We start from the raw sequence: 18,477 nt of genomic DNA, 5'->3' as shown, positions 1-18,477 counted from the left end.
TATTTAGTAACTATAAAGAACATGAATAAATAAAATTAATTAGTCTATAATTATACAATCAAAATTGATCAGAATAATATCAATGAACAATAATTCAAAAATATACATGCGATAAAAGTATATATTAAGGGAATGCTGGAGTTACCGACGGAACACTTATTTCGTATTTCTCATGCCATTTCAAATTATACATGCTAACATAAAAATCGATTTCTAACCTTTAAAATTGTATCTATTCAATGTATATTATAACTAACAAATTTTATAGAAAATGCCTGGCTGTTGCGTGCCTTATTGCTTTAATAGTACCGAAAAAGGATTTTCAATGAGGAGTTTTCCATCAAATGTAATTCGAAGGGCAGAATGGATAGAAAATATTAAAATCCACGGTGGTAATCAATCATTAAGATGGAAATCCACAAAAAACTTATTTGTATGTGAAGTAAGTAAATTGTTTGATTAAAAATAGAAATGTAGGGTGAATTCTAAATTACGCATAAAGCGCATGATGTATCATTTTATCCTTTATTATTTGTTGAACAACAAGAATAAATAATGCATCATGTGCTTCATGCTTAACTTGAAACGCATTCATAAATAATATAACGGTAATTTTGAATAACGACATTTGCAGATTCACTTTTCGGCAGAAATGTGGGAAAAAGTACGGGTGGATGGGAAAAAAAAGCTAAAAGCCAATGCCATTCCAACAATCTTTTATCCTCTCCAAAATAAAGACATTCCAACTGTAGAAGGAAACGTACATATTGTATGTATCGATTTTAACTGTAATTTTTAATAATATATTTATGTAAAGTAAATTTTAAGACAATTTTAATTTTCAGATATGTGATAAAAATACAATACAATCAAATGATATTCTCGAGGTTTCTTCATCTTCAGTAAAACAATCCTCCACAGATTTTGATAAAAAAAAATGCAGCTAATAGTACAAAAAGATTTCGGGAAAGTGAAAATGAAGTAAATACTTCAACAGACTCAATGATATTTGTAAATAATAATGATACTGCACTTGTGATTGAATGGAAAAGAAAATTAGATGAAGCAAATAAAAAATTAGAGATAGCAAATAAAAAGATAGAGATGGCAAATATCATCATCCATAAGAATAACAAGACAAAAAGAAATCTTCTAAAACGTCTACAACAATTAAAAAATTGTACTAACAATAAGTCACAAAGAGAACTGACGACTCCTCTAGCAGCAGACTTATTATATATGGTGTTTAATGATGATCAGATAGAATACCTTAAAGCTACACATGAAAAACGTCGTTTATATAAATGGACAGATGAAACTATTAAAAAAGCAGTACGGCTCAAACATGCATGTGGAGATAATGGATACAATGAGTTATTAAAGCAACATATTCCTTTACCTTCACCTCGTACTTTGCGCAGACGATTAGAATCCATTACTTTCAAAGATGGAATTTGTGATGACATTCTTGAATTATTAAAAGAAAAGGTATTAAAGTTTCCAGATGAACGAGATACAGATTGTATGCTTTGTGTAGATGAAATAAGCTTAACACCAGGTGAACAAATAGATCCTTCCACTAATCGCACTATAGGATATGCTACAATTCCCGATAATGTGGTAAATGTTTGATTTAGAATAAAGCAAGTGGCAGACGATGCTTGTTTTCTTGCTGTATTGCTAACTGAATTAAAATTTTGCTACCGTATTGGCTGCGGTACCAACAGTACCAGCATCGTAGCCAATAAGGTGCAATAATGCCAATAAAGCAACCTATAAATACTTTTATGAAATGGAAATTATTATAAGAAGATATTTACCTTATGTTAAAAATAAAAATACTCATTTAATAAACTTCTTCACTGAAAAAATGACTAACATTCGTTGTGACTCGCTGGAAACTTGCTGCAATTTATTTAAGAAAATAATGAAACATTACATCTTATTTCGCATAAAAATTGATTGCACAAAAGGGCGTTTAAAAAATAAGATTTATAGTAGTAAAACCATGACAATGCATGTTATTATTAAATAATATTTAATAGTAACATGTATAAGGATATTTTAATTAAAAATGTACGTTTTTATATATAAATACGTGTTAGCTAAAAATGTTTGTTTTTATATACATATATAATGTTTTTTTTGTAAATAAAACTAAGTTTATACTAATAAAAATAAGTTTATTCCTTTATTATTTCATTCCCGTCAATAATAGCGCGCGTAAAGAATTAACATATTTGAGGCATCTTATTAGTTCCGCCATATTTTGTCAGCACCAATAAAATTAATAATAACTTGGCCAGATTCCTTATTATAGGGACTCTAGTAGAAGCATGTCAAAGCATGTTGCCATCACACGTATGAAAAATTTAGTCATAATCGTAAGGCCGTAAGCAAATCGGCCAATCACAGTTTAGTGTATTAAAATAGGTGCATCCAGAAGCAAGACCGCTCACTGAGCGCTTAGTGAGCTCTTGTACCTGTTTGGTTTATATTTTTAGATCTAATGGAATATGCCAATCAAATGTAAGAGCTCACTGAGCGCTCAGTGAGCGGTCGTGCTTCTGGATGCACCCATGTATAAACTTCTCTCTTTAGTATTGTTCGTTTTGTCTCTCGGGAGCTGCTCGGAGTCGCTCTGAATAAACCCAGCGTACTTAGATGTGATCCATTTAATGCTGCAAATGCTTCGTTGATCAATCAGAAGAAAAAATTTTATAAATTGATCAATCAAAGTATGTTTCGAGGTATTTATAGCATTAAATAGACCACATCCAAGTACGCTAGGTTCGTTCGGAGCGACTCTGAGCAGCTCCCGAGAGACAAAACGAACAATACTTTTCTCTCTTTTGCGACGCGACACGTAACGCGCTCAGTGGAAACGTACTCTTATAAAATTACGATATCATTATACATATTTATTATGGTACATATATATGGATAAAAAATGATACAATGTGTAGTGAAATATATAGTGACGGAAATTTGATTAGTGAGACAATACGTTTGCCAGAATAAAGTATAATCCCATATATATATCCTGAGTAGATTACATAAAGTCAGATCGTATTTCTCAATTTATTTCTCTTACAAGTATCAAAATCATAAATTGAAAGTATCATATTAATCTTATAGATGATTGAAATGTGGAAAACTTCTATTAGGTTAATTATTATAACATGTTAGTAATAAGGCTCTTGTTAATCAATTATTATAATATACTTGGGTACATTTATGCATAGACGTATTTTTGTTTCACTTCAACTTATTGCACCGTGCGTACTAGTTCAGATAGTGCAGGAACAAAAAACAGACTCAATGTTATCTTAGAATGCGACTTAGTCATAATCCGTTTTTTTACAATCAAATATCAATTACGCCTTAAAAATCCTACAGCGCCGATAAAGGGTTAATTATATTCATGACATACGGTTAATTTAGCGTTTGAACTTCGCTCTACTTCGCACTGCACTTCTGAGCATTTCTTATTGGCTCGCTACGATCGTTACGTCATAACATGTGACATCATATGCGCAATGGTTTTGCACACCTATGTTTTTACATTATGTAATGAGGACAGTTGAGTTCATTGAGTCTGTTAGTTCGGTTGGTTCTATTGAGTTTGTCACGACACCATCAGCACTCGACAAACGAATTTTGTAAAGGTAAGAGAAAATAAAGTGAGGAAAAGAATACGAGCGTAACGAAATTCTTTCATCCCGCAACATGAAATTTATTAACTATTATGCGATGCAATTAAGGGGTAAAACCATTAAAGAATTAAAAAAAATTTTTTTAAACTCGTTTTTTTTTCTTTTTTGCTTAAATGATGCTTTAAGATCTTAGAAATAAGATACAAAAGGTCTTATATAGCAAAGAAAAATTCTTAAGTGTTATTTTTGGAATTAGTTACGTGCGACTCAATCATCTCTAAAATCAGCCAAAAAGGATTAGGAAGAAAAGAACATCAACGAGGAAGGTCTATTATATGATGCAGGCATCGCAGATTAAAGGTAAACATTTCTATCGCTGATTGTTACATAAATAAATTTTAAACGCATTTTTCTTGAAATCACTTTTTTTAAGTTGGCCGGAAAAATAAATTATCCTACAAATCTTGATCGATTTACTTGAAATTTTAACTGTAGCTTCAAAATTGCATTCTCTAGAGAAAGACGTACGGATTTTTTTTAAGTTGCATACGTTTTTTATATAAACAATTTTTTACCTATTTTTTACGCTTTAAATGTAAAATTTACTTCAAATTCGTACCATTTTAAAAAAAACCGGTATATTGTAATTTCCGTACGTTTTTCTCCAGTTTTTGGAATGTAGATTTTAAAAAATTTTGGTTTTGTATTCTAGATTAAAAATTGCTGGAGTTCCGGCCGCAGAGCATTGTCCATATGTGAAGACGTTACCATTGCAGAGCTGTAGCGTCGCCAGTTTGTAACAAAATCACTATAAAAAAATATTTTTTTTACACTTCAACGTATATACATATATACAACAAAAACCTAAAATACATTTTTTTATTTCTTTCATTACATTCCCGAAAAAAATTCATAAAGTTAAGTTTATTTTTCGTGCTCTAGAGTGGCTTTAATCCTTAATACACGTTTAGCTGCTGCACCCAAAGTATATAATAACAAGCCTCCTTTTTTCAAATATATATACATATATAGTTTATTTGAAATGTAATTTCAATTATTTGAAACAGAATTTAAAACATGTACATATAATTTAATTAACATTTATATACATATATGTATAATTATCGTTTTATATATTGAAGTGTACATCGAGTAAAAGAGCAAGGGTTAAAAGGGGATGCTGGAGTTACCGAGACAGAACGCTTATTTTGTATTTCTCATGCTATTTCGTTTTTCTTATACAGAATAAACATTCCCCAGAATAAAAGGAAAAACACAAATAAATGCGGAAAAGTACAAACCGGTACGAGAATCCCCAAAAAATTGTAAATTACAGTTTTCTGTTATCTTTATAGGTATTTATTTTCTGTCTTCACATATATATATAAACGCGAGTACAAACATATCCAAACAAAAAATATTTTTCCGTATTTAACTAATTTATAAGAGTATCATGAGACCTCTTCAAATTATGATTTTGAAGCTTACAAGAGAAATAGCATGAGAAATATATGATTTGAGTGTACAACCTCACATTCAAGCGATATATAGAATATAACAGAACAAAAAATGTACGTTTTACTTAATGGCTTATTTAATGTACGTAATGATTTATTTAATGTATGTAAATATTTTTTTATGTATGTAATATTTTAATTAGAATTAAAAATCTGTTTTATCGACGTTGATTAAGTTGATTTGGCTGTATCTCCAGCATCGCCTTAACTGGTGTTAACTTCCTGTCTAATTCTCATAAAATTAACGATTTAAAATTAGAACATTCAATACTGTTTATTAAAGTGTTTATTTTTCTACGTCACATTTAAGAATATAACGAGTTGTTTGAAGGATTAACGCGAAAGAGATCGTAATTACTTCGCGTGCGAACAATTACTTCTCTACAAGATCGAGACGGTAAATTAATACTTTTCCGTTGTGCGATTTAAATATTTATTATCGAAAAATTAGAGTGCTAACAATATGAGTGCACGCACATTTATTACTACTGCCAAAATTGTGAGAAAATTATGTAAAGGAAAAGAAAAATGTTATATCAGGGAAAATACGGATGGAGATTCAAGTCAGATAATATAATAAAAGATAATCAAACGTGGACAAGTATATGTCTGATAAGTTGTCGATCGTTCAGTCATATCTGCCGAATCGCATCGACATAGTGTAGTAATCGAATCAATAGTCATCCAAATACACATCCTTCATCTCGTCTGTTCGCATCCTGCCCTTGCGTCCGTGAACAGAGTTGGAGGGATGAATCTCATTGTAAGGAGTCTAAAATAAACAGAAAAAGTCTATCAATTAATTTTATTTAAATTAATACGTACTTATTAATTAAAGTTCTTAATTCGTTTTTGTCTTAGTTTTGATCAATTTAATTGTTATTATTATTATATGTACAATATACCTCTCTTTTCCTCGTGTCATCAAATTAGGAAAAACAGAATCGCGTAGAATATAAACGAGATTGTTGTTACAAACAAGAACTCTATAACCCGGCATGTCGAGGTTCACAGGCGAGGAAGCACCTGACACCGTTGTCGGTCATGCGGTCAAAAGACATAATTTTTATTAAAATTTATAAACTTAATGGAAAAAATTCAAATCGTGAATAAATTTTAATAGAAAAACGATAGCGAAAGAGAGGTATATATGCAGTTATTTAATTTTATAATTTATTTTTTTTTAATCCTTTTTCGGATTTAATCTTATATTTAATCTTTAATTAGATATTAGTAAGTTACATTTTTTAACATCTAACAAACTTTAATTTTCCCACTAAAATCTTATAAAAAATTAATTTTAAAATATCGAGCTAATTATTTAATAACGTTAAACTAAAATTTCATTATTTTATATCTTTGCGATAAATTAACCTTTAGAGTTAATGCTCTCTCTTTATCATATCTCCTTTATCAACTGAAGTTATACAAGCATCTTATTCCAAGATCTCTTCGTATTAGACTAATATCAACTCTTATTTTTCTAATTTTTTATTATTGTCGTACTGTCATGACTGATATTACTGGAAAGAGCTCTGAACAGGTGCAGAGCATGTCACTCCGTATTTCTCTGAATTAGAATGGCTCAAAGTCAGGGCAAGACGATTGTATTTTTTAGAATGCCTAACATTGTACACTAGCGACACACGCGCCTGAATCTCTATGTCTAGGCTTTCAATTTAAGTGAAGCAAATCATTGCGTATTATTATAGGATATTTGGAAATAATTTGCTTTTACCAGCGTGCTGAGTTTTTCAGGTAATCTTTCTGTTGCTGTGCGGCGAAGTTTTAGAATGGCATCCCGCAGAACATTCGTGGTATTACATCTTTGCGTAGTTTTAAAAAACAATTATACAGATACATCTTAGGCTTGTAACTGACTGCTTCGTATTACGTTATCAGCGCTTGAGAGAAGTTAGTTCTGGAGCGCTCAATAAATAACGATTTTCTCTCTCTCTCTCTCTCTCTCTCTCTCTCTCTCTCTCTCTCTCTCTCTCTACTTCTTTCTCATTTGCAAATGTTCTAATTTTGCTACTTCAAATAACAAAAGCTTACTTACGTCGTCGAGAATTGCGATTAAGAATTTCATCCTGGGAAGTTTGCAATCTCCATCTTCGCAATTTAAAGACCGCATGACCGGCAACGGTGTTAGGCGCTTCCTCGCCTGTGAACCCCGACATGCCGGGTTATAGGGTTCTTGTCTGTAACAACAATCTCGTTTATATTCTACGCGATTCTGTTTTTCCTAATGATACGAGGAAAAGAGAGAAGCTTATGAATACGATACTTACTCGCAGTCCACTGCTTCGACCCAAGATTGATAATAGCACAAGAGAATGGCGAAAATAATCAAAGACCGTCCCACAAACATCTGCAAAAAAAAATTAAGATTAATAAATCTCTGTGTAATTACGCATAGAAATTACAAAATTATTGTAATAGGGAAACACTTGCAATTCTATTTTACTCCGAATCTCTTAAATCCGTTTGTTTATTAATAAACTCCCCAAGTTATTATGATAATTACCTCCTTAAAAGGTCAGAGTGTTTGCAGTACGTAAAGATAATCAAGAGTGCCGAAGGAAGAATGATTCGTGCGAGGTTATCGACAAAATTTTAATGAACTAGTAATGAGTTTGCAGCGCGAAGTACGGTAATCAGTGCTAAGCCGATTTAACAAGATCGACACAGTCAAATTGACATTGTCGAAGCGTTCTTCTCGGAGGCAGCGAATCGTTCGCCGATGAAATACAGTCGATTTTATGATTTCAACACAGGACATGAAAAAATATCCTTACAAGAAAGTACAAAAATAGAACTCGTCTTAACGAGTGATAGAAAGGTCACTTTGTTTGGTGAAACCATCCACCGTTCGTAACAGAATAAGACGGATAGCAAAACCGTTCCTTCTGGCAAATGGTACGAAATCGATATTTGCGCAGCTATTTATTTGTCGATGTCGAATTTGTCGAAAACGACACAATAAACACGGCCATTCACGTCGGCCAATTTGCAGCATGGTATTATATATTTCTCTCGATTTTCTGCTCGCGACTGTGCCGACAAAGGTGAAAAGTCGATGAGCGAAATTGTCGGATGAATTTTGAAGGCCACTCCATCCTTCACAAAACTCCGTGCACCAAACTAGTCCAATTTTAAATTTCATTTATCCGATTCCATAACGTAAATCTAATATTTTTTTACACAGTATCATATATCCTATAAAATAATCCTTACAAAAGGTAAAAAAGATACGCCAAGTACATAAAGCGTATTAACTATACAGAAATAAGTATGAGATCTATACATTACCAAGTATATCATTATAAAGATTTCGAAAATCCTATAAAAATTTATTAAAAAATCTTTGTAAAAAATAAATATATCAGCGCAATTACCCAACAATTACATGCAATAAACGTTCAAAGGTCCGTCTACAAGTCGCAACACGCAGAACGCAGACACAAGTGACGTTTCTTCCAGTACGCATTCGCAAATTGACGATACGCGGTGAGTTAGTTCAACTTTAACTTTCCGCGTGTGCGGTAACTGCGTCGACTCTTCAGAAACTAGCAAAGCGAAAGCAAGTATGTCCGATGATCTCCATGTGAATGTTCGTCGAAGGTTAGACAAGTAAGCTGTGTTTAATATTCACTGTCATTACAGAAAATTTATGGCACACATAACATAAATTTTCAGTAATTACAGTGAATATCAGAATTTAGATCCCGGTCTGTAGTGAAAAAAACGAATGGACTATAATTGGACCTTGGAAAGAACGAGGGAATTTATCGGAATTGTACGCAATAATATTACATTATATTCTAAGGGCTCACGAATGTTTCCATTTTCTTCACACAAAAGGCGATTTTTGGCGTGCTTCTGGTATAGCAACCAAAAGTAACCGCGACTAAGGCTATCTTCGTTTTCAGGGATCAGAAGACAAAGATAGCCTCAACCACGGTTGCTTTTGGTTGCTATACCAGAGGCACGCCAAAAATCGCCTAAAATGTGCCACACCACGTGTGCAAAACTGGGAAAAGCTTATTATCTCGTTTGGATTAGCTAACCTATTATGATTGCGTTTGCGTGAAACGTGCTATCGATATAGATACACGTGATTTACGACGTGCGAATGCGTGATACGTTGCGTCCGCGTTTGCAAACTGCGTTCTGCTTGTTGCGACTTATGTAGACGGGCATCCAAAAGTACGTTACGATTGATGTATTTAAAAGTATATAACGAACGGAATCATAGTAAAGATACTTGGTGTGCCTTGGTAGCATATTTATCGTATTCTTGTAAATAGATAGAGAAAGCTACTATAATTGGAATGGTTGGGGGATTGAGGTAAGGGAAGTAATGGAGGAAAGCGAAGGTTTCGAGGAAGAGTTGATTAACAAGGAGAGGGATATAACAGAGGCAATGGGAAGAGGGCAAAATTAGGAATGCCAGATACATTGGGAGATACAAGACATGGAGTACAATAAATGGAACACCTGTGTATCTGAGACAGGAGAATTTGAAGGAATATGAAAAAGAAGGGATGAGATAAGGGCGTTATTGAAATTAAGATGTGGGAATTTAGAAAAGGACAACAAGTATTGGGTAGAGGAAAGTAGGAGGAAATGCATTTTCTGTGATATAGGTAGGGATAATATTATACATTATGTCAGGGATTGTAAAAAGTTAAATGTTAATTTTAAAGAATCGGGGCGGGAGGAAATTCTGGAAAGGTTATGGAATGAAAGATTGGACGAAACGAAGGGGACCATACTGAGTAAACTATAAAAAGAGAGAGAGAAAGTATTTATATAGAAGCAAGGTGCAACAGGAAAAGTAGGGGGGGAGAAATAGATAGATAGGAAGAACGAGGGAAAATCGTAAAGAGACGGAAACAGATTTAAATAGGGTGTATTAAGGAGAGTAGTTTTAGGTAAGAAGTGATGATAACGTAGTGAGTCATTACTCATTAGCTATAAGATAGATAGATAGTTTTGAAAGAACGCGCTGTCCACAGGTTGTAAATTTTAATTTTAATTTTAATAGGCTATGAATAGGGATAAAGATATAATATAATAATAATAATATATAATTAGGGTAAGAAGATAAAAAAGATTGTATAGAAAGAACGTTGTTGATGTAATATAGTGTGTAAATAAAGAAGGTATGGATAAATGCGTGTGGTATAAGAAATATTGTAAACCAAGTCTCCTTGGCTATTTTATATGCTGAAGCAAATAAATATTCTATTCTATTCTATTGTATTTTCTTGTAAACCTATTTATCTCTAGATTGTTTAAATAGAGGAAACTGATTGGAGCACTATATGCTGTTAGTTGTACTGAACGGTCATGCACAAAGAATAACCATTAATATTATTTTCGGTTGAATAAACCTATTGTTCTTACCTACGACTTATGACCCGGGCATGCCAAGTATCTGTTTGCGCCGCAAACATTTGTCATTCATGTCATTCACGTCAAGTAGCCACATTCGCTTATTGGCCGTTTCGTCGCTATCGTGTCGTTTGATTCAATGATATCATAAATTCAACAATATCGCGTTCAATCACGTTTAGCGCTAAATGTTTGATGGCAAATGTTTTGTCCGCGTTACGTAATAGAGTAACCGATGGATTCTGTTCGTTGCGTAAAGTTTGCCATCAAATCAGAAAATTATTTGATTGCAACTTAGGCGACGATGTAATCTATATTTATATGTAGCTGTGACTTCGGGCCTCTTTTATAACGGAGAATTCTCGGTCTCTCTTGCAAAAGAATCCTTATCACGAACATAGATATCAAATATGCTTTAAACAATATCTGAATTTTGATTGGGAAAATCTGGTTAGAAAAATTCAGCGTAATTGTAAAAATTCGTGAAACAACATTGCAATTTTGTTAATTTAAGCTCGAATCTCGGTTTCACAAATAATGGAAAAAATTGCTCTCAAAATTTATCTTTAAAAAACTGAGCAAACAGAATCCTTATATCGCAAGAATCTAAAAAATTCTTTTTAATTACACAAGTTATTTTATTATACTTTCAATTGTTTTAAATTTTTCCAAGAAAGTCTCTTCAGTTAGTGATGCTCAGAAAGAAAAATATAAAAATAGATTCTATAATAAAAGTAAAAGAGTGCAACTTCTTCATGGTTGGTCGAATCCCCGTTATTATCGGATTTCATCGTGACTGAACGAAGTTGAACGTACCGATCACGTAGCACACATGTCGTAAAGACCCGTCTTGTAAGAGTGTTTTTAGAATACAAGAATGAATTTTCCTTGTTTCTATAGGGAACCTCTTAAAATTCCGGCATAAATATCGTCGGCGAGATTATTTTCTGATACTCTTTTATAATCGATCAATGAATAAATAAGTTGCATCTCGCAAGCAGCACGTATTAATTTCACTCTTTTTCTCCGTCTATCTCATGAACTTCTATACTAATCTTACAATGGACGATCTCGAGCGCGAACTTTTCTCCTCGCTACGAATCGACGTACATTTATACAATACATGAAACTATTTCCTTTTCTGTGTTAATTTGGAAAAATAATTCTTCGATACACAGTAAAATAATTTTGATAATTAAACTTTTGCGTATATATATTTTATATTATTTAATAATAAAGATGAAGAAACGCACGTTTCATAATCATGCACTTCAACAAATAACAAATACAAAGGAATAAAGGTTAACATCTCCGTCAGAATGTTTTCTCGTCGAAGAAACCCGTTAATAAACTCATTCGAAACCGAATGTACGTGCAATCACAGGTACTGTGACAAATGGTAATTAAATTATTTCCAATTGCGTACTTCAGAAATTTTAGACTTCCTTCTTTTATTCTGCTGTAAAATATTTTAATTTTATTACCTATTAATATTCGTTCTTCTTTCTCCGTATTTTCAGATACTCTATCAATAACTCTCTTCACGCAATTTTATAATACTCCTTTTCAGAGAAATACAATTATCTGAGCAATATAAAAAAGAATCTAGCAATTACCAAGCATACTTTAACTATAGAATTATGTGAGACGCGATAATGTTAAACTTTATTGAGAGTGTAAGAATTTTTTCTGTGCGTGTGTGTGTGCGTGTGTGTGTGTGTGTGTGTGTGTGTTCAACATAAATTATGAAGATTATATTCGGTCGAAACGGATTACGATATCTAATAATTTTAATGTACATTTGATATCTATAACGACTTTTTGCTGACGTATGTATACACTCTTGGTAAATTATAAAAACTTTTCAGTAATTTACTCTTATGCTTATCTTATTATTATTAAGTAAAGAAAATTATGAAAGACGTTCATGATTTGACCTGTGTATGTAGGTATGAATGTGTGGAAATATCACTTAATATTCGCGTATTACACAAAATTTATCAAAGAGCTTACTCTTTGAATGAGAGTAGATAGTGCCGATACACACGATAATAACATCGCACACAGCCGATTTTAATTAATTGGCAGCCATCGTAATTGCAAGAATTATGCAAATATTACTACGCGTATAATAAAGTTTGGTTCCTGTAACTCGAAAATCGATTTGATTATACATGACATCGGAGATCATCTTTTCACTCAAGAAAATCATATTTCTAATAAAATTATATTAAAGAAATTAAATATGTTATTTTCTTATTATATTATAATATAAGAATCGTTAACTTTACGAAGTAAATTTAGAGAAAGTGTATAAATCTTAGTTAATTAATTTTAATCAAGTTCTGTATTATTTTAAATATATCCGAATGATTCAAAGCGAAATACGGATTGCAGATAGTCCAGTTGTGTCAAAAGCAAGTATCATAAATATATTGTTAACTTAATTAGAAAACGACATTTGCCATGGGATAACACGGTCTGTATGAACATCGTGTTATTAGGTCCTTCGAGTAGAGTCGCGTAAACAAAGATAAATGTGAACTAACGCGACGTAATTACGATATTTGCGATACTTCTGCCTTGAGGATGATATTAATTACTAAACAACATGTCGTGTGCGTGGACAACCTTAATTCGCATTCGTCTTCGTTTACAGATGGTACGATGCCAACCACTCATCCTTATTAATCTAGTTGCACAGGACGTGATCTCATTTTTGAAAACAACGCAGACTTAATTCCCCGCAGTCTTGTTTAGCTTGTTTGCGAAATATTTTACTGCCACGCAGTCATCATATAGGACGATCTCGTCAGATTTGGGACATTTGTTTTTTGTCAAAAGGTCACAATGAACACGTGGTACCTATATGGATATCTTTCAATCATCCACGAATAATTCAATGTTCGTTATTCGCCCAAGCGGCAATTACAATTATCGAATAAGTGAAATACGATCGTAAACTTATAATGATTTCATCAATATAATTATCGTATGAAAGCAAGTGTTCAGTTTTAAATTTCAACGATATTATTATCAATTTGTACAAAAATATAGTGTATTTTCACTAAAATTGTAATTTCCCTCTATTATTAATAATAATTGTGCATCTGATTCTTTTTGCTTTCGGCATTGTCCGTATATAAAATTCAAGATTAAAAATAACGATGTAAACTCAATCCTTGTATTGATCAAATGCGTATTCACTGACAAGGAGAGGCTATGCTCTCTACTCTTCATCGATTTTGATCAAACTTACAGCGATGTTAGAGGAGCCTCTCAAATGAACACCTGTAAAGGCGTTCATGTCAATGGGCCAAAAAATCGATGTATCATTGACTTGACCTTGAAGGTGCCGCCCAAGGTCAAACCTATAAGACTAGTAAATAATATTTATGTATTAGTAATATTACTGATTGCGAACTGACTGAGGACCGATTACGAACGAAACTTTCATACTTTGTATTGTTATTGTTGACAACAGCGAAATGGATTAAGATCAGAGAACTCTATTTAAGCTAATTTGTAAACAAGTTTAATCCATTATATGCTAGAAGTATAAAAAATATCAAAAATATGATATGCAAAATATGAAAACTAAAAAAGTATTTATAAAATACAGTAATGACAAAACATATTTCTATAGAAGTCCCGCTTGTTTAGCCCCATTCTATAAAAATATGCATTTGTATAAACTTCCACAGTCTAATTATTAATTTACTTTTTCTTCGTATATTTTCCTAGTTATTGTAAATAAATAAATTGTTACACCTACCTACTTACAAATCAAACACGTAGAATCGAAAAAAGAAGGGACCTAAATATAGAAGATTGATCAATAATTAACATTATTATGTTTTCCATCTCATCGCATTATATTAATAATATGGCACGATAATTTCGAAATGAGCAGTACTTGAAAAAGCTTGATATAAATTAGGTCCTATACGAATTCATTAAGCTATCATTTAATTAAGTACCATTGAAAGTCAGTCCGATTAAGTACACCGTAAACACAAATATATAGAACAATTTACACGCAGAATTCAAATAAATTGTAAACAACAATAATATATTTGATGGCGATAAACATCCCAATAAGCGGCGAATTCGGCGAATAATCAAATATGACATTAAGATAGATCAAATATTGTCGTCACATTTAGAGATTTTAAGAAAATTTATTTAGTTTACACGTTTAAATTCGGCTTTTGCATTTCAATTTTACATTTAAAAAGGAAAGAAAAATTTTTCTTTGAGATTTAGTCTTACAAGGGAAGTATCACAACTGTCCGCCTCCTATTTGATTCTCCATGAAATATGTTGTTAAGCACGAAAATCTAAGATATTTTAAACAAAATTATTTAAACAAAAAAATTAAAAAAATTTTTTTTTCTTTGTATTTTTAAAGTACTCTTGAAACCGTACAACTTTTGTTTAAAAAATTTGTTTATATCTTTCATACTGCCGACGGTATTCGCCTCGAAAGAAAAATACCGTTTTTTTTCAAAGGGGTGTTTCATCCCTTAAACATGAGTTAGGGCACGTATAAAAAAATACGTGTCTCTTAGATTTTCGTGCTTAACAACATATTTCATGGAGAATCAAATCGGAGGCGGACAGTTGTGATACTTCCCTTGTTAGTATTATAGTCAATTTAAAATAGATTTTATTTATATTTTATTATATGGCATATTCTTAAGGAAACTCGATTCTTCTGTTTTTCTTTAATGGCATCTCAAGAATATGCTAATGATCAATTTACTATTTTTCATCCACAAATAAAAACTAAAAATAAAAAAATTATTTTTTTCTACGATTGCAGTTTTTATATAATCGAAGTTTTTGCTTTAATGTCTACAGACTTCAATATTGGATAGATGTACCATATATACAGGGAGGTGTTTTTTATGCGCTTGATATATTTACCTCCTTATTATTTCTTTGGCGATATCAATTACCAAGTCGGTAGATCGGTGGGCATAATACGAATACTCATTATTTCCGAAGGAACCTTACCCACTGTTTGTGCTAATGATAGTGGAATTACACGAACTGCGCAAAAGTGAGTTTATAAAGTAAAGCGTCGCGTATGTGGAAATAATAAACACAATTTGTTCGGCTTTCAGACTTACTCGTGACATTAAATGCCAACGTTTCATGTGGGGGTTACATCCAGAAGGTTTTCTGCGGCACATAAGTTCAATTACATTTTTCTCCTCGCGATGCGATTTTAGCCGATATTGTTTCGCTTTGCAGCGAAATTTATGAGGCCATTAAGCTCATCTTCCGTCGTCGCGGTTTATTCCCTGCAGTTTCAGAGAAATAAATTTTTCTTCCATATTCCGTTTTCGAAAACAACATTTCCTTTCTTAAATGAATTTAATCGTTTTCCTCAGACGTTTATCTTCGTGAACAGTAACGAATTGGTACTTTTTTCTTTTTTTGGTACCATCGGTAATTTGCAATCGCGCTTATATACGTGGACTTTATTTGCGTAATGTATCGCAAATTATTTTGTAACGATTATTATTGTTGAAACAAGAAACCGCAGTCAAAATGTATCGCGTAATATATGATTCGCTTCCAACGAAGGTTTTAGAAACTCTCTGAAATTTAAAAACAATTTTATGCTAAAAACAAAAGAATACAAGAGGTAAGAGAAGCAGAGATTGTAGTTAGCTTTTTCTAAAAACTTCAATACAAATAGAGAACTTTTTAAAGTTTGCCACTAACGACCTCTATTTTATTTGAAATTGTCAAAGGATCGACTTTTAAAAATACTATTCAGATACGTCCTACACATTCACTATAAAATATCAAAAACTCAATCAGTCTTATCCTGAATCCAGCTTCGTATATTTGCTATGACATTTGCATAAGTGAAAAAAGAAGAGGGTGAAAAGGAATTCTCTGTTCGAAGTCTCAATTTCTGCATGAAAGTACATGCTTTTATGTGTCATCTTACATCACTTGACATGCATAAAAGAGACAGAGGTCAAAGAGACGCGAAAATGGTAAGTATAGTAAATACTACATGCGCGTAATACATTCATAAATACCTTACAATTATTCAATGTTCAAAGTTGTCTCTTAAAAGAAAAAAAAAAACAAGATATCGCGGTTTCTTCTCGATGATTTGATGCTGACAAACGATCCCCTGACTCAATTCAGCTGAGTAATCACACGGCAGATTCGTTCGTTCGTTCACCCGCGGTTTTATTGGCGAATTAACGATACGCATTTGCGTAGGCATTATTGAGGGAGAAGAAAAACGAGCAGGCATGAGACAGCGGATAATAAAAGAAATGTTGGAGAGAGAGGAGAGAGAGAAGGACAGAAGGGGGATAGGGAGAAGGGGGAGGGAGGGAGGAAAGGAGAGACAAGTTGGAATCGGAAGTGAGGTAGGGTAGTGTAACGGGGTGTTTCACACCCCGTGCAAAAAGAGGGTGCACGCTGAGAGAACGAAAAGAACCAGCGGATCGCTTGCGGTAACTCGAATGTGGGACGTCGTGGCGTCTCTCCGTCTGATGGCAAAAAGCATCTTTGTATGTTTTTTTCGCCGCTCCCCTCCTACTCTATCACCAATTGTCACCGATCATCACCAAGTCATCCATCGATTCGTTTTTCCCCCGTTTTATCATCACGACGCGATCGAAGTCGCGTGGTGGCGGGAAATTCCCATTCTTCGCGGTCCTTCTTTCATTAATTACCACAAGATATATCTCCTTTTCTATCCTTTCGCACTGTTTCGCTCTACCGCAATGAAAGGTTTACCCGTTAGTTCTTCGACAATTCCTGTAGATACGAATTATCTGAACCGAGTTTCATATACATGTGATGTGATTTATTTTATTTATAATATATTTTTAATTTTTATTTTGAGATATTTCAATATCTGTGAAAAATGATTGAAAAAATTAATGACATTTTATGATTTTAAAAGCGTAAAATTTTAAATTTATCTAAAAATTTCGATTTCGATTTTAGCCGAAAAAATGTGACTTCGGTAGATTTTTTTGCAAGACTTATCCAAGTTTCGATCTCGGCCAAAATTAAATAAAATCCGAATATTCGTTCTGAATATATAATATATTTCGGACTCAAATTACTTCACGAGGTCAAAGTACCAATTATTTCGATCGGACTCTTCCCAAATTACTTTACGCCAAATCGTAAAATTCTTTATTTATTTTAGTTTATTGCGCCCATATCGTTTATAGACACTTAATTATTTTAATTTAGTTTAGCATTTAACTTTTACCGATAATAACGTACGCAACAGAGATATTCTACGATCAATAGATTAACGTGGAAGTGCTTAAGAAGTTATTCAAATTATTGTTCTAGAAGAAAGACTTGACTTGATGAAGAGAGTATCATCAAAAATTTAGCGTTGAATAAAAACACACTTATCATGAAATCACGAAATCGCCGGTTTATTCACGGTCATCATGTATATATATATATGCGTTTAACTGGCAACGAATAAAAAAACTTTATACATTCTCTGGCGACTATTCGGACCAGATGTAATGTCTCCAGCACCCGTAATAGTTATATTTGCCCTTTGACGCGGTTCGTTAGTTCTACTCGATTATACATATACCAACTTGCAAAAGTAACTTACAGTTAAAACTAACTTACAACTCTCATACGTGACCAAGAAACAAGATTTTGATGATAAAAGTAAATTTTCTCTTGCAAAATGCTTAGAAAGCGTGACTAACTCTCGACAATACTCTATATACATAAACATAAAATTAATTTAGTAAATAATTACTTACAACTCCGTTAAATATTTTTATTAATGAATTAATATAATCTCTTATCAGTATAATAGTTAATGTGATGCAAATTTTTAAAATGATATTTTTCAAACATGCCACAAAAGTTTTAATTAT

The 18,477-nt window shown here is 32.5% G+C and overlaps 2 protein-coding genes and 1 long non-coding RNA gene across 6 annotated transcripts in view; 2 read left to right on the top strand and 1 right to left on the bottom strand.

Annotated features, from left to right (window-relative positions):
* The first annotated feature begins 277 nt into the window (after positions 1-277).
* On the top strand, positions 278-1,694 carry LOC108782723 (uncharacterized). Of its 2 annotated transcripts, none has more exons than XM_018551077.1 (3): positions 278-442; positions 635-769; positions 846-1,694. In XM_018551077.1, exon 3 carries the CDS (start codon positions 1,003-1,005, stop codon positions 1,630-1,632), a length of 630 nt encoding a protein of 209 aa, XP_018406579.1. In that variant the 5' UTR covers positions 278-442; positions 635-769; positions 846-1,002; the 3' UTR covers positions 1,633-1,694. Both variants share the same exon structure in this region, with proteins under 2 accessions (XP_018406579.1, XP_018406580.1).
* A 1,145-nt stretch (positions 1,695-2,839) lies between these two features.
* On the top strand, positions 2,840-4,468 carry LOC108782724 (uncharacterized). Of its 2 annotated transcripts, XR_001941006.1 has the most exons (4): positions 2,840-2,929; positions 3,445-3,668; positions 3,913-4,016; positions 4,369-4,468. It is a non-coding gene; the product is annotated as an uncharacterized LOC108782724 (long non-coding RNA). The 2 variants fall into 2 exon arrangements; XR_001941005.1 differs by lacking the exon at positions 2,840-2,929 and having other exon boundaries at positions 3,202-3,668.
* A 973-nt stretch (positions 4,469-5,441) lies between these two features.
* The window catches only part of LOC108782699 (uncharacterized), a 17,276-nt gene continuing 4,240 nt past the window's right edge, over positions 5,442-18,477 (bottom strand). Inside the window, exons 1-4 of one of the 2 annotated variants that reach the window (XM_018551030.1) lie at positions 10,586-10,678; positions 7,465-7,544; positions 7,233-7,374; positions 5,442-5,945 (exon numbers count right to left, since the gene is read on the bottom strand). In XM_018551030.1, the coding sequence (XP_018406532.1) occupies positions 5,847-5,945; positions 7,233-7,374; positions 7,465-7,544 (321 nt within the window). In that variant the 5' untranslated portion in view covers positions 10,586-10,678 and the 3' untranslated portion in view covers positions 5,442-5,846. Of the gene's footprint in view, positions 5,946-7,232; positions 7,375-7,464; positions 7,545-10,585; positions 10,679-18,477 lie in introns of those variants that run through there. The other variant, XM_018551029.1, reaches the window with a different exon arrangement.

Source organism: Cyphomyrmex costatus, unplaced genomic scaffold (assembly GCF_001594065.2).
Source record: "Cyphomyrmex costatus isolate MS0001 unplaced genomic scaffold, Ccosl1.0 scaffold133, whole genome shotgun sequence".
Classification (NCBI taxonomy): Eukaryota; Metazoa; Arthropoda; class Insecta; order Hymenoptera; family Formicidae; genus Cyphomyrmex; species Cyphomyrmex costatus.
The sequence above is the reverse complement of the archived record's forward strand: the minus strand, read 5'-3'. Positions and strand labels throughout refer to the sequence as shown.